We start from the raw sequence: 15,873 nt of genomic DNA on the forward strand, positions 1-15,873 counted from the left end.
CATCCACACTTGCTGCCTTCATCCATTGCCATCACCACCCCACCACACATGAAATGGCACCCTCCCTCACCCCGCACGCACATGAGGTAGTGCTAGGAAAAGACAGCAAAGGCCACATTCGTTCACACTCAGTCTCTAGCTATCATGTGTAATGCACCAAAACCACAACTCCCTATCCACATCATATAACATATAACAGACCTTTCCATGGTTTACCCCAGACACTTCACATTCCCTAGTTCAGTCTTTTGACAGTACATCAACCCCAGTACATCACATCATTCCAATTCACTCTATTCCTTGCATGCCTCTCCCCCTTCTGTACATTCGGGCCCCAATTGCTCAAAATCTTTTTCACTCCATCCTTCCACCTCCAGTTTGGTCTCCCTCTTCTCCTCGTTACTTCCACATCTGACCCGTGTATGTACTCTTTCTTAATCTTTCCTTACTCATTCTCTCCATGTGTCCAAACCTTTTCAACACCCCCCTCTTTTGCTCTCTCAACCACACTCTTTATTTGCATCCATCTCTCTTATCCTTTCATTACTTACTTGATCAAACCACCTCGCACCACTTAATGTCCTCAAACATTTCATTTCCAGCACATTCACCCTCCTTCGTACAACCCTATCTATAGGCCCTGCCTCGCAACCATATAACATTGTTGGAACTACTATGCCTTCAAACATACCCATTTTTGCTCTGAGATAACGTTCTCTCCTTCCACACATATGTAGATATTAATATTTTTATACACTTGCTTCCTGCAGTTTTCACCCCGAAAAAATCATCAGAGAGAAGATGCCTTGTCTCCGTATTCATTGTCTCCTGTTAGTGCTAAGAGTCAAAAGTTGTTACGGTCCCCTAGAAAGGCTGCACGGAAGATATCCAAAATCCCTTTTAAGGTATGTGGCAAATCTATGGGTTGTTGTATACAAGTTGGATATTTAAGATGATATTTGATTCTAAAAAAGTTATTGATTTAGAGCATATGGTGATTATGCTTTGTCCGATTTATGAAGTATATATCCTGGTAGAGAATAATTAGCTAGTTATTTCATCAGTTGGGTATTGTAATAGCATAATAAGATAGCTTGGTAACAAATCATTGTGTCATTGCCACCTATCATGGTTGGGTTAAGCATGTCAGAAATTTATTTATGTACACTCAAAGTGTATTTGGCTTCTGATTCATGCAGCATGCACTCGTCCATACATCACAAGAGTTTTAAATGTGTATGGGTCAAATCTCAAAAGTAATAGAACATTTGTATTGCTGCACTATGAAGTTGTTGAAATCTAGCTTGTGAAGGGTATAGATGATTTAAGATGACTTGCACAGCTTTTGATGAAAAAACAGCCAGTTTCAAAAGTTGGTAATGTGCATAGATATGCTTAGGCTGTTAATTACAGTATTCAAACTCAACAGTAAGAGAATTGTGCTACATGTGTATGGATTATATAATAACAGGGAAGAAGGTGCCAAAAGTATTAAGCATGTTGACTATAAATGAAAAAATAAATCAGTAGATAAAGGGCATCTTTTTGATATGTAGCAAATGAGTTGAGGAGGGGTTGTAACAATAAATGGTAGTAGTGGAAGAATCATTTGCATCAGTTGGTCTTGAGTGTTACTGATACAAAATTTCAGAAGTTATCTTCATAAATTATATGTATGTCATGTTTGATAAGAATTCTCTCACCAAGGTGTTTGTAGGGTAACTGACAGCCATCAAGTTTCTAAGGGTAAAATATTGCTGCTGGTGACATATGGCATTATATTTTTGGCTCATGGCTGCTCCAGAAAATTTGAAATGGGACAGAAAACACCAACACATATCTTGTACATGTATTAGACTTTGGTCCCAGATTTTCTGTGTTTGTAATTAGGAGTGAAAGGGTTACTAAATCAGAAAAAAATGTATATTTTTTTCCTCCATTGGGGATAGGCCAAAAAACAATTGTGCTGAATTGGTTAACAACATGTGATTATTAATAGAATTGTTCAAAGAAATTGTTGTCTTAGAGTTAAGAGTTATGTGGGTAAATGATTTGAGATTAAAGTAGATGTGATTCATGATTGGGTAATGTCACATTAGTTTCTTTTATATGCCTAATTGTACCTCCTATATTGGTACTTTCCAAAAGAAAGAACAGAGGAAGGAGCCATATGAGGCTTTTTCTTCAAAGGCTTAGTTGTCTTTTCCTGATGTTTCCTTGCTAAGAGGGGACATGGAGAACAGGTATGGCAGAAAAATATTGTCTCTTCCACCTTAGCAAGTTAGCACCAGAAACATGAACAATGGCTTCATTTGCACACATGGATTGTCCAGCAAACATGTATAATGCACCAAAACCAGAGCCTGGCATTCATAGCCAAGCCCAACAAACTAACTGCATGGCTTACCTTGCCTGATACAAATGTTTGGGTTTAACCTGGTGACAACATGTTTCTTCCCTTATGCCACATCATTCATTTTATCCAATACTTACCTCTCACCTTATTTAGTATTCAAGCTCTGATGTGGTAGTTATTCATAATTTTCATTTCTATTTTTTACTTTCTTACATCTTACTGCTTTTCTCACTTTGGTGTTGTTCAATGAGGAACAAACAAATGGCAGCCTTATATCTACACATCCATTTTGTGGCTGTTGTGTTTATTGTACTAAAATAAATGCTTTATATCCACAGTCAAACCTGAGACTGTTCCATGGTTTGCCAAATGATACACAATAAATGTCCTAAAATTGAATATATCTAATAATTTTTTCTTTGATTTAAGGTTTTAGATGCACCAGAACTACAAGATGACTTTTATCTTAACCTGGTTGACTGGAGTTCTCAAAATGTTCTGTCAGTGGGACTTGGGCATTGCGTATATCTGTGGTCAGCATACACCTCACAGGTCACCAGACTGTGTGACCTGTCCCCTGATGGTGACTCTGTAACATCTGTGTCGTGGTCAGAAAGAGTAAGCTGCATTGTTAGTTCAAGATATATATAATGTGTAGGTAGTAGTTGGTAGCCAGCCAACGACCAGGTAGGTATATTACCAGTATGTACTACTTGCTTGGGTATCAGAAGGGTTAGTGATGCTGTGTAGTGAGCTAGCACTTTAGTGGTTAAGTTGCACTCCTCTGATCCAGATAGCTGTCTTTTCTTTCTGCCTCACCATACACATGGACTACTGTCCACAAATATACAATCTCTTTTTGTCATTCATAATGACAACACTTAACTCAAATAGCTCATTCTTCTTAACTCTAAATTTTAAGTGATCGCTATGTGCTAGCCCTGCCTTTTGGCAAAATGATAGGAGCCATAGATAGAAGCATTAGTTAGGAACATTTAGGCAGGATCATCGGGTAGAAGTAGTCAGTAGGAACATTAGGTAGGAGCGTTTCCAAACCCTGCACTAGAGTTGCCCTCTGCCAGTGGTCAGTTAAGGATGAGGCACTAAAGGCTAATAAAAGACACTGGACTTCACTGGTTATGGAGATTCTTTTATCATGGACACCATCTTTGGGGAGTTCGAGGTGGGAACAGGCATCAGAGATATGGATACCTAGAATAGTTAACCATCCACAGTAACAGCTTAGTACCAGAAATTGATATATTTGATATATGTATCATTTTTTTTCTAATTCTAGCATGGATTCATGTGTTATGTGTATCTTTTTCCAGGGGAGCCAAGTTGCAGTGGGAACACACAAAGGTCTTGTTCAGGTTTGGGATGTTGCTAGTAGTAAAAGAGTGTGCATTCTGAATGGGCACACTGCACGTGTAGGGGCTCTAGCATGGAATGGTGATGTTCTCTCCTCTGGATCAAGAGATCGACTTATTTTGCAAAGAGATGTGAGGACCCCATGCATTATCCCAGACAGGAGACTGGCAGGGCATAGACAGGAGGTATGAAGCATTCTGGTATTCATCAGTGAATTTATGAAAGATGTGGAACTTCTCACTTTCTTATTGTTTACATAGGGCCATGCTCAGCATTTAACCTTTAGACTCCAGGAGTCATCATATGTAGGCTACCATAGCAGGCTCTGTGAACCATCATATGAGTGCCAATTTTATGAGCTTTATGTAAATCCCCAGCTGTATTTTGACATATGTATGGCTGCTAATTGTTGTCTTGGCCATTACAGGAGCTTTCATCAGAGATTGCTATTCTGGAAGCAATTCTGAAGTGTATATACATATGTAAATTTATGCAAATATGTATAGAGATAAGAGGAACAAAAGCGTATGTTCATTTTACGCAGTTATAAGTTTGGTGAATGTTCCAGGTATGTTGTAAGGGAGAATAGGGATTTAGAAGATTGTGCCATGCAGAGCTTCCGATTGGGAGGAATTTTTTTTGGCTTTAGAAGTGGTAGATGATGTTTAGATCATGTTTCTGTGAAGAATATTTGCAAAAAATATATATACATATGTAAATGTATGCAAATATTTATAAAGGTAAGGGGGAACAAAAGTGAATGTTCATTTTACGCAGGTATAAGTTTGTTGCGTGTACCCTGTATGTTGTATGGGAGAGTGGGGATTGAAAAGGTTGTGCCATGCAGAGGGCTTTAGGTTAGGGATAAACATTTTGGCTTTAGAACTGGTAGAGGATGTGCAGATCACATAGTTGCTGTGAACAATGTTTGCAAGAAATATTTTTAGAAATAAGAACTTGCATGTGGCCTTTATAGTTCTGGAGGGAGGGTATGATAGAGATGCTTTGCTAGAAACAGCAAAAAGTTTTTATCAAGAGAGTAAGTCTTCCTTAATACTTTCCCTTGTCTCATCTTTATCCTTTGCATTAACCTCTCTATGCTTCAAATAAGGCCTGGCCTTGATGCGGACTTTAGCAGGAAGAGAGGAGGGTGAGTAGTTCCAGATGACATTAGATCTGTGGCAGGGGTTTGTTATATACCATGGCTGTTAAATTAATAGGAAGAGAGGAGGGTGAGTAGTTCCAGATGACATTAGATCTGTGGCAGGGGTTTGTGATATACCATGGCTGTTAAATTAATAGGAAGAGAGGAGGGTGAGTAGTTCCAGATGACATTAGATCTGTGGCAGGGGTTTGTAATATACCATGGCTGTTAAATTAATAGGAAGAGAGGAGGGTGAGTAGTTCCAGATGACATTAGATCTGCAGCAGGGGTTTGTGATATACCATGGCTTATAAATCTGTTTATATTTTGGGTTGATGAGGGGGATGAATGCAAGGGTCTTACAGAGAGGATTAGGTATGCAGTGTGTTGGGGATGATGGGGGGAACTGGAAGGTGACTGTTGTTGTTTGCTGATAACATGGCACTGGTGGCAGTTTCAAGTGAGAAAGTAAAGTAGAAGGTTTCTAACTTTAGGAAAATGTGTGTGAAAATAAAGTTGAGAGTAAATGTAAATAAAAGAAAGGCTGTTAGGCATATCTGTAGAGTTAGAGAGGTTAGTTGGAGTGAGTTTGAATGGAGAGAGCCTAGAGACGTTGGATGTTTTAGATACCTGGGAGTGGGTGGGTGAGAGGGCTAAGGTCCTGGGTGTATTAAGGAGGATGTGGAAGAAAGGTCATCGTTGATAAAAGCAAAGGAGTGATATTTGATGGTGGAGTAGTCCCTTTGGTGATGTACGGATGCAAGGCATGAACTCTAGTAAAATGTAAAAAAGAGATTGGATGTGTTGGAGAATATCTATTATGTGAATAGGAATGAGCATATAAGAAATGAAAGGGGAAAAGGGAGGTGTGGTAGGAGGACTATGTATGAGAGAGCTGAAGAGGGTGTATTGAAATGGTAAGGACAAATGGAGAGGATAATTAAGAGCTTCCATGTCAGAAGTGGAGGGAACAAGGAAAACTGTCTTAAATTTTTGAAGCATCTTTTTTATCATGTATAAGCATTATTATCTTTTTACACTTTTCATATGAAAATTAATAACTTTTAAACTTCACAGGTGTGTGGTTTAAAATGGTCTCCAGATAGTCAGTATTTGGCATCTGGTGGGAATGACAATAAGCTGTTTGTGTGGAACCTTCACTCGCTAACTGCAGTCCAGACCTACACAGAGCACAATGCTGCTGTTAAAGGTAAATCATTGCTCGTATTTTTTTTTTCAGTGACCTTTGGAGACACCTCTCTTTCCAGTGAAGTTTGCTGCTTGATAGAGTGGTCTTATCAATGACTGCCTGTTCATTGTTCTTAAGTTTAAGCTTAGTGTTTATAATTCCATCAACTAGCTACATATAGACTTAAAAAGTAAGCAGTTAATCTCCATCAGTTCCATCTGTCTATTTTACACATTAACATTGTAGAAATGGAGGAACTGACTGCAGCTGTTAGAAAGGAAGGAAAGTATTTGTGAATGAAGACTTATCAAAATGAATAAATGTACGGTATTTAGGCCATAGGGTCCTCACATATAGGCAGATTTGCACATAACAAGGACCCCTAGATTTCCTTAAAAATTCACATAGCTCAAAAAAGAATCCACATTTCTCAGTTTATTTTTACAATCAAAGTGTCAGTACCTCTCAGGCAGCAGGTAACTGCACAGCAAAAGAAAAATCAGTGAAGTTGAATATGATAATGTACCAGTGTAACCAGAGACCATGAAAAGAAACTGATCAGAAAAGATGTGAAGAAATACTGGTTTATTGTGTAGTGAATGGTTGGAATAAACTAGGTGAGTAAATGTTGAATGCTGACAGAATACAAAGGTTTGAAAGTCTGCTTGATAGAAAGTTCAAGAGGTGGGGCCCAGTGAGTTTAGTAATCTCTCCTTTACACATTAGTAAACACACACACGTGGATTAATTACTAGTATACAGTATATTTTCTTTTAAGTAGAAAAGGAATACAAATGATATTTGAAGTTTTATGCAAATTGAAACTAAAGGTGCAGTCCTTGTGGGATGTAATATTAAGAGAGCACAGTGTTGAGAAGGGTGTTGCTATGTAAGAATCTGCAGAAATATGTAGAAATCTTAGTTGTATAGAGTAAGTTTTGTGCGACCCACCGTTTTGTGTAAATCTGAGGGAAAACTATAAAGATACTGAGTAATGCAAAACTAGGTATATCATCTCAAATTGAAATGTATTCCTACAAAATGGAATATGTAAAGACTTATAATGACATTTTCATCTTAATTTTAATATTTCCAACAGCCATTGCCTGGTCACCACACCATCATGGGTTACTTGCTAGTGGAGGAGGGACCGCTGATCGCTGTATACGTTTCTGGAATACATTAACAGGACAACCCATGCAGTGTGTGGACACTGGTTCTCAAGTTTGTAATTTGGCATGGTCAAAACATGCCTCAGAACTTGTAAGTGTTATTTATTTTGTTATTGAGTTAAAGAGGAACTTCCATAAAGAAAATATAGCATTTACAACCCATAAGTATGGGTGTGAATCTGGGCCCATGGATGGTTGCCATACGGTGTATGCAGTGAATCCTTCAATACCAAAAGTGGTGGCCTGTGGCTTGGTGTATCACTTCCTCTCAAAATTACCCATTGTTCAGTTGGTTTGTTCATATTCAGAACGGATAATAACAGGATTTTCATGATGCATCAAAAAGCAGCATTTGAAGTTTATATTTCAAAACTTTTCTAGGAATGTGAAAGGTACAAATATTGTGTTTATCTCTCCAAGTGGGCCATATATACAATGAATTTTGTACAATTTGTTGTTGTTCTCCATATTTTAATAGAAACAAATGATGTTATGCAATATGTGGGAATGATCATAGGAGTGTCTGATGCATAACTACTGTCTATAGCTCCTATTCTATGTTTTGTATTGTTGTTGTCTTTATATAAAGGTGAGTCAGGTGTTGGAGGCCTTTGTTCATCATCCTGACTTCTAATTCATTTGTATTGTGAATCCTTTCTTTTGGAGAAACTTGCTCCCAGTTTTGAATGATCATCACCTATATCTTTCTTTGTGTGTTTAATAATATGAGGGATGTTCTTTGAGGCTTAGTTGTAGTTTAGTCTTCAATAGAATAGATCCAAGTGTTGACAGTTCTCAGTACTTTTCTTATGAAATTGAGGATATTTTGTTTGTAAACTGCACTTTTCTTGGTTGCAGAATTTATATTTGTCCTTAAATCCGCAGATTGTAATTCATGTTGCATTTTTGCATAGTGCTGAAAGTTTGAAATAACAACAACCAAATTATGTTATACTTAATCGATCAAAGCATGAATATCTCTGATGTGGTACCATTAGATTGAAATATTCTGCATTCTTGTTTGCAATGTATTACTATGGATTTTGATTCTAGTTTCCTTTTGATTTAGATATGAAGTGAAATACTTTAGAAAAGTATGTGGAGTGAGGAGGGTAGACTGATTAAGAAATAATAGGTTTAGTGAAAAGTGTGGCAATAAAGAGAGTATGGTTGAGAGAGATGATGAGGGGTTGCTGAATTGGTTTAGACATATGGATAGGATGAGTAAGGAGAGGCTGATGAAAAGAGTATATGTTAGAGATGGGGGTGGTAAGGGAAAGGGAGAGATTGAATTGGAAATGGATGAATGTAGTGAAAGATGTTTTGAATGATCAGAACTTCAACCTGCAGAAAGGTGTGAGATGTACACAGGATATAGTAGATTGAAGTGATATGATTTACAGGGGGCATTGTGCTTTCACTGGGCAGAATCAGGGCATATGAAGCTGTCAGGGGAAACCACAGAAAAGTCTGAAGTTTGGCTGTGATCTCGAGTGATCCTCCCTTGGAGATATGAGGGAAGGACATTGAGGACATTGGTGCTGAATAACATGAATATATGTATTTACATTACAGACCAAGTGATATACAACTCACTATAATCAATGCATTAGTCAAAATATGCAGGAAATATTCTGATTTTACTATCATCTGTTACTAAAGTCCACCATCACTCAGGATAACATTCAGTGAGGTTAGGCACGGTTAAGTAATCATCCATCTGGCTACAAAAAAGCCAAGTATGAGAATAGTGGGGATGCCGATGTTGAGGGCCCTGTGATGGCCTTCTGCCTTCTTACTCCTGCTGAAATTATGCTCTTAGATACTCATTTCTTCACATTTCACAAATTCTTTACTCTCCTAACCAACTGATACACTTAATAGTCTGTATTCCTCCTCCTCACTTATTTCCCTTGGAGCCACTGTACTGATAACCTGAGAGGTCAACATGTGTATGTAGATCTGCTGTGTTGATTGTTAGGATGCAGAAGAGAGTATAATTTTTTCCCATCCCTTCAGGGTAATGGGAGAGACCTCTGTAGGGTACTAATGCTAACATAAATCAGTTGGATATTTAAACTAGCTTTAGAGGCTAAGATTTTATATTAGCTGTATTTCCAGACTTCATGCAAGCTTTAAGGTCATGTGATAGTATGAATTCCAGGGGTTTATTTAAGGGTCAGGTTTGTAAAATGATCTCCATAGTTTATTTTGTTTCCCTTTTTCTGTATTGGAAGTAGTAGATGCTCTTCTCACAGTTTGTAATGAATGTAAAACTCTCAGTATTCTAGAATTTGAAATCCTTAAATGGTACAGCTTGAATGATTAATAGCAGTTTAAATCCAGATTTTTCTTTCAGGTCTCAACTCATGGGTATAGCCAGAACCAGATTTTAGTGTGGAGGTATCCCTCACTGGCACAAGTGGCCAAGTTGACTGGCCACACCTACCGGGTTCTCTATTTGGCCATGTCCCCTGATGGAGAAGCCATTGTTACTGGAGCTGGAGATGAAACATTGCGGTTTTGGAATGTCTTCAGCAAGGCTAGATCTCAAAAAGTGAGTATTTCACCTGCCTATTTCTACATTTGACATAGAAATGAAGCTGAAGTGAATAGAAGGGTGAAAGAGGGGGCAGAGGTCCAGGTTTTCTTTAGGTGTGTGTGGAAGAGGTTAATGATTGTTTAGGCAAAGATGGGTATGTTTGAAGGTATAGCAGTCCCAGGGTTTTGTTTACATGAGTCATGGACCTTGAATGGGGTGTGTATGTGGACGTGTAGGATAAGAAATGCCAGATATGTGGTGTGAGGCAGATTTATTGTGTAAGAAATTATGATAATGAGCATTGTTTGAGTCCCAAAGCTGTTCAGGGTGTGCAAAAATGGCTTGAATATACAGATTGATTGTGTAAGGAATGACAGGGTGGCAATGAGCACAGTTTTAGTGACAGCTATCCAGAGTGTGCCAAAATGGTTTGAATATATGAAGAGGATGAGTGAGGAAAGACTAACCCCAAAGAGCTGTATGTCAGAAGAGGAGGGAGCAAGAGAGAGGGGTAAACTAAGGAGAGGGAAGAATTGAGTGAAGGAGGTTTCGAAGTATCAGGGCCAGAACATTTGAGTTGGGTGAGTGAATTGGACTTACATAAGTATGGGATACTGGGTGATGTGCTGTCAGTGGGCTGAACCAGGAAAAATGATGCAGTTGAGGTTTACCATATAATTGTCTTCAGTTTTTGAGACGAGTTTCATTATTTGTGTAATGCTTGTTTTTTAAAGAGATTAAATATTAGAGTAATACAAAGAAAGTTTATTGAGTTGAGTTGTGGAATCAATAGGTATTGTGGGGAATGGTGTATTTGTGAGAAGGTTTAGAAAAGAATGGGAAGAATCTGAGATTTATTTCTTTAAAATCAACCAAACCATGTAATGTTAATTTTTTTTTTTCTTTTAAACCATTTGCCATTTCCCGCATTAGCGAGGTAGCGTTAAGAACAGAGGACTGGGCCTTTTTTGGAATATCCTCACCTGGCCCCCTCTGTTCCTTCTTTTGGAAAAAAAAAAAAACGAGAGGGGAGGATTTCCAGCCCCCCACTCCCTCCCCTTTTAGTCGCCTTCTACAACACGCAGGGAATACGTGGGAAGTATTCTTAATCCCCTATCCCCAGGGATAATGTTATGTAATGTAATGTTAATTAAAAGGCATTATTTGTCTATGTAGACAGTAGTAGAAGTAGTAGGTAGGAGCATTAGATAGAAGTAGTTATTAGGAACTCTAGATGGGATTCTCAGCAAACACTGCACTAGGCTTGCCCTCTGCCAGTGGCCTGTTTAGGGTGAGGCATTAAAGGCTAAGAAGCAGCACTGGGGTTCTTTAGTTGAGGAAACTTGCTGTGGCAACTCCTTTGAGGGAATTCCAATGGGAACAGGCCTCAGAGATATAGATAGATGATTGATAGTAGACAAAGCAGTTAATAGTGTGAATGATGTTTTCATGGCAAAAGGTAGGCGCTACCCTGCCCCACAAGAAACAGCAATGCTCCAATTCACCCTTCTGCATGCTCAGGACCCTATTGCTTAAAATCTCATTCACTCCACCCTTCCACCTCCAATTTGGTCTCCCACTTCTTGTTTCCTTCACCTCTGACAAGTATATCTTTGTCAACCTTACCTAACTCTTTCGCATTTTTTTTTTTTTTTTTTTTGTAAGGCAAAAGTCCACATCAAGGCCGAGCCTTAAATGAAATATAAAGTTATGAAATGGAAAAAAGAAAGGACAAGGGAAGGTATTTACAAATTTTTGAGAAAGTGAAAAACGTGTTTTTGAATTGTGCTAGGCTATAGTTATCGCGAAAAAATGAGAAGATAGATAGTTCCAGAGCTTTGACGTGTATGGAAAGAAGAAGGTAACAAAACAGCCCACCCTTTAGTTGCTGATGGCCACACAATAATCATGTGATGCAGCATCATGATGAGTATTGGTGGTGTGGGCACACAAGCAGCCAGCTTTTGGGAGCAAAAACCAAAGTAACACCCACAGAAGAGGGAAAATGAATTAAAATTGTGGCTTGGGGCAAGGGGGTCCAGTTTAGAAGTTAGCCTGGGACAGTTTGTAGGGCAGATTGCTTTTGACTCAACTCTGTCAAGTAAGGATGCAGAGCTAGAACCACCCCAAATGTGAGGGCAGTATTCCATACAATGACAAATCAATCCCTTGTATAAACAGAGCAGCTGCTCAGAAGTTTTGACAGTTAAACAGGACACCCATTTTCTTGGAGGCAGACTTAGCTATTCCTGTAATGTAGGGTTTCCAAGAAAGAGTGGATGTTACAGTTATGCCAAGTATGTTCATTGAGTCAAGAGGTGGAATTACAGAACCATCAAAGGAGAGACGAGAGTTGTGAGGAGTTTTCAATAGAGAAATGGGTAGAAACTGGGTTTTGGAGGCATTAAACTACACAAGATTTTGTGCGCCCTATTGAGATAAACCATTCAAGTCTGAGTTTATTGAGGAGGCTGTGTCAAGACAAAATGCAGATTAAGTGAGAAAAGAGGGAGCAGAATTGAAGGATGTGGATAAATGCAGTGTTGAGTTGTCAGCATTTAAGTGCATTGGATTATTTGTGAAGGAGAGGAAATTGTTGAAAAAAATGAGAAAAAGTGTAGGGGACAGGACAGTACCTTAAGCAACACTGCTGTTGATGGAGAAAAGGGGGGAGGCTGATCCATTAACAACCACAAAGATAGATCAGCCAGAGAAGAAGGAGCAAAGTGAGGGAGGTAAGCCAAAAGAGGGGAGCTTAGAGATGAAACACCAATGCCACACCATGTCAGAAGCCTTAGATATATCATAGGCAACTACACAGGACTCCCCAAAAGCATTTCAACACACCCTCTTCTGCTCTCTAAACCGCACTTTTTTTGTTACCACAAATCTCTCTTACTCATAGCTACAGGAATATAAACAGAGTTTCAGAGTGCATTCAAATACAGGATTTATAATTTACAGAATATACTGATTTGGTAATAATAGAAGAAGAATAAAGTTATTTTGTTATGATAATACACAATTCATGTAAAAATGTGGAATATGAAAGTAGAAGTATGCAAAGTATATGACTGAAGATTTTTTTAAGTAACAAAATGAGGGAGAGGGTTTGAATGATAAATCAGGTGCCTATTGTATGTATACAGTGGCAGTTTAGAGGCAGCTCATGATTAGTTGCAGTATCTAAGGCTTATTCTCATTTGTTCCAGGAATCCAAATCTGCCCTGAATCTCTTTACTTCCTTGCGATAAATGAGCCAGTGGAAGATCTTTGTATGTCATGATCTTGTTTGTAAATAGAGGGATAAACTGGTGATATGTGTTTTGTATGGTCAGTGAACATTTTTATATATATGTATATTTATCAACTGTAGTATAATGTACATAAGTATATTGTATATCTATCATGTCAGATTGTTTTTATGTGTAGCTATTATTATTTTCTGTATGAATGCTTCTTACTCTGCTGGTAAGTGTACTTTTTTCTTTGCTAAATGTTTTTTTTCTATTTTGGTTCTAAGAAAAAGGTTCATATTGCTTTGTTTCCTTTCAACACAATTTTATTTTGAAAACTTGAAAAGTTTTCAGCTGTTGTTTTTTGGGGGTTTGACTGCACAGTATCCATTTTTTACTGGTAGAAGGGTTTGTTATTTTTGTTAACATAGATGTAATAATTTTCCTTAAAAGTCTTTAAAAGATACATATTTAAACCTATTCGGAATGATTATGAGCAATGATCACCTTGTAAATGTGGAAAATTTTTGTATCAGATGTAGCTATTGATTATAGGGTTGAAACCAGGGAGAACCTTTGAGCAAGTTAATAAAGGACAATCACTTATCTCTTGGGAACTCAAATGTGTTTTGTAGCTTCCTGAGAAACCTACAAGATTTGAATGTTATAATTCTGATATCTTGTCTTAGTTCTTCCCTTCTCTGCTCTAAGGCTCACAAGAGCCTGACTTAAGAATAGATTTGTTACGAAATAACCCAAGTAAGAAGGATGTATAAAAGAAGAAACACAGGACACAAGATGACAATACCGTTTTTTATGTAGGAACATTCTCTTTGAGGTTTTGTGTTCCAGAAAAATGCTGGTCTAATGTTATAAGCAGCTTTGTTGTGTATTGAAGGCAGGTTTGTCATCCATTGTGATCACTTACTCTTTCAAAAGGCTTTAGTTTAATTAGAAAATTTAAACGTCATTTGCTGGCATTTTTTGTAAATTCTAATAGAGTAAAAATAAGATTAGGCAATGAAGAGTGCAGAAATGTTTTTGAGGAGAGTTTTCCCATGGAAAACAATGTGCAGCTGTGTGAACACTGTTCAGTGATAATTCTCCATAAAAAATACACTAATGTATTCAAGATTGTACAAAGATCTAATCATAACACTATCTTCTAATTTGCATAATAGAAACACTGAAATTGATCATTCAATGCTGAATTCCACTGTATCTACTTAATGTATTAAGTGATCCACCACTTTGATTATTTGTTCTCTCTTGCACTGGGTATTTGTTCTGCTTCACTTCATAATTGGATATATGTTGCAAATGGAAGATTTTTTTTTTGTTAATACCAGTAATGTCTTATTTCAATGTGCTTGAGCAACATGGTAGTCAAACTTCCATTATGAATTGTTCACCCCAGTTTGGTACCTGTTCATATAACCTGTTTGGCATTCAAGTAATTACTGCATCTTTCATGCATCTCAGGAAAGACAGTTAGATTACAAGAAGTTGTTATCATCTCACTTTTTTATTGCTTTGCTGGCCTTCTTAAGGCTTCATTACTGAAAATTTTGTATATTATTTAAATCTTAAATTAGTAACATTTCAGTGTATCTAAGAAATTCTTGAATATATAAGCTATTTAGGGAAGTGTTATTTTTCAATGTAATCCTTAAAAAACCCAGTTATGAGGTAATGTATTAAAGTACATTAATTAATTAAATTTATGGCCATTAGTTAGAAATATTGGGAGTTTTACAGTTAGTTAATGTAATGGAAATATCTCCAGTTACTTTTCAAATTATTGATTAACAACTAATTTTTCAAATTTGTACTATGGTTTATATGTTAATCCAATTCACCTGAACACAGAACTCTTATTAGCATTAGGTGATAGTTAGAGATCTTTTGTTTCTTCCCTAAACATGAGTAATCCCTATCCGTTGTTGTCTGTAACTCTCAGTAATGTGTTCTGTCTGTGTCCGCTTACAGGCATTTCCATAAGTGTCACAATACACTGTTTATTTGAATATTTTGTTTTCTATATCTGCATCCACTAGACAAACGAAGCCAAAACCACTGTGTTACCCCCTTAACTATATGACTGTACAACTTTACCACTGCTATTACTCTTTTTACTGTTAGCTTTTCATTTTTTTTTAGAAGAAATGTATCACCTTAAACATCTTTCTTGTCTTCATTTTAATTGATCATGGTATTTTTATTCCCAACAGCACTCTTTTGGTCTTATAATGTCTGCAAAATGTTTCAGAATTTATATATGTAAAGTGTCTTGAAACTGGTCCAAATAACCAAGAACTTTGTAAGTATGAATAAGTATTACTTGGAAAGAATGTAAGTGATTACGGTATGTACAATTTAAAGTCGTAGGAGGGAAGAGGAAGTGGCAGTGCAGAAAGAGGGTAAAGAGAGCTGGGGTGAGCAAGTATCAGCAAACTTCAGGGAGTAACATGAAATATTTTGGAAGGCAGTTAATTGAGAAAAACGAGAGAACAAATGAAAACATCACTGAAGGGAAAATAGTAACAGGCAGAGATGAGATGAACAGGAGATTGTTCAGTGTGTTTTATGTTATGGTGTTTGGGTAGGGAAGGTATGCAAAGTGAGTCATGGCAAGTGGTATGGTGAAAAGATGTAGCTTGACTGGCAAGGCAGCCAGAGTGGATAGTATTGCACATGAATTTTTTAAGAAAGGTGTGTGTGTGTTGTAGTAGAAGTTGGTACGCAGCCAGCAACTAGGGAGGTATATTACCAGTACTATCCGCCTGGGTATCGAGAGGGTTAGTGACATCTGCTTAGTGAGCCAGCACTTTAGTGGTTAAGTTGCTCTCCTCTAACTTAGGTA

At 37.5% G+C, this 15,873-nt stretch overlaps 1 protein-coding gene across 3 annotated transcripts in view; it reads left to right on the plus strand.

Moving 5' to 3' along the window:
- The window catches only part of fzr (fizzy and cell division cycle 20 related), a 39,290-nt gene extending 24,253 nt beyond the window's left edge, over window positions 1-15,037 (plus strand). For all 3 annotated transcript variants that reach the window (XM_071690329.1, XM_071690331.1, XM_071690330.1), the window contains exons 5-11: window positions 771-905; window positions 2,786-2,974; window positions 3,688-3,912; window positions 5,949-6,081; window positions 7,160-7,323; window positions 9,592-9,789; window positions 12,987-15,037. In XM_071690329.1, the coding sequence (XP_071546430.1) occupies window positions 771-905; window positions 2,786-2,974; window positions 3,688-3,912; window positions 5,949-6,081; window positions 7,160-7,323; window positions 9,592-9,789; window positions 12,987-13,028 (1,086 nt within the window). In that variant the 3' untranslated portion in view covers window positions 13,029-15,037. The remainder of the gene's footprint in view (window positions 1-770; window positions 906-2,785; window positions 2,975-3,687; window positions 3,913-5,948; window positions 6,082-7,159; window positions 7,324-9,591; window positions 9,790-12,986) is intronic.
- The last annotated feature ends 836 nt before the right edge of the window (window positions 15,038-15,873 follow it).

The sequence above is a fragment of the Panulirus ornatus genome, chromosome 48, assembly GCF_036320965.1.
Source record: "Panulirus ornatus isolate Po-2019 chromosome 48, ASM3632096v1, whole genome shotgun sequence".
In the NCBI taxonomy this organism is placed as follows: Eukaryota; Metazoa; Arthropoda; class Malacostraca; order Decapoda; family Palinuridae; genus Panulirus; species Panulirus ornatus.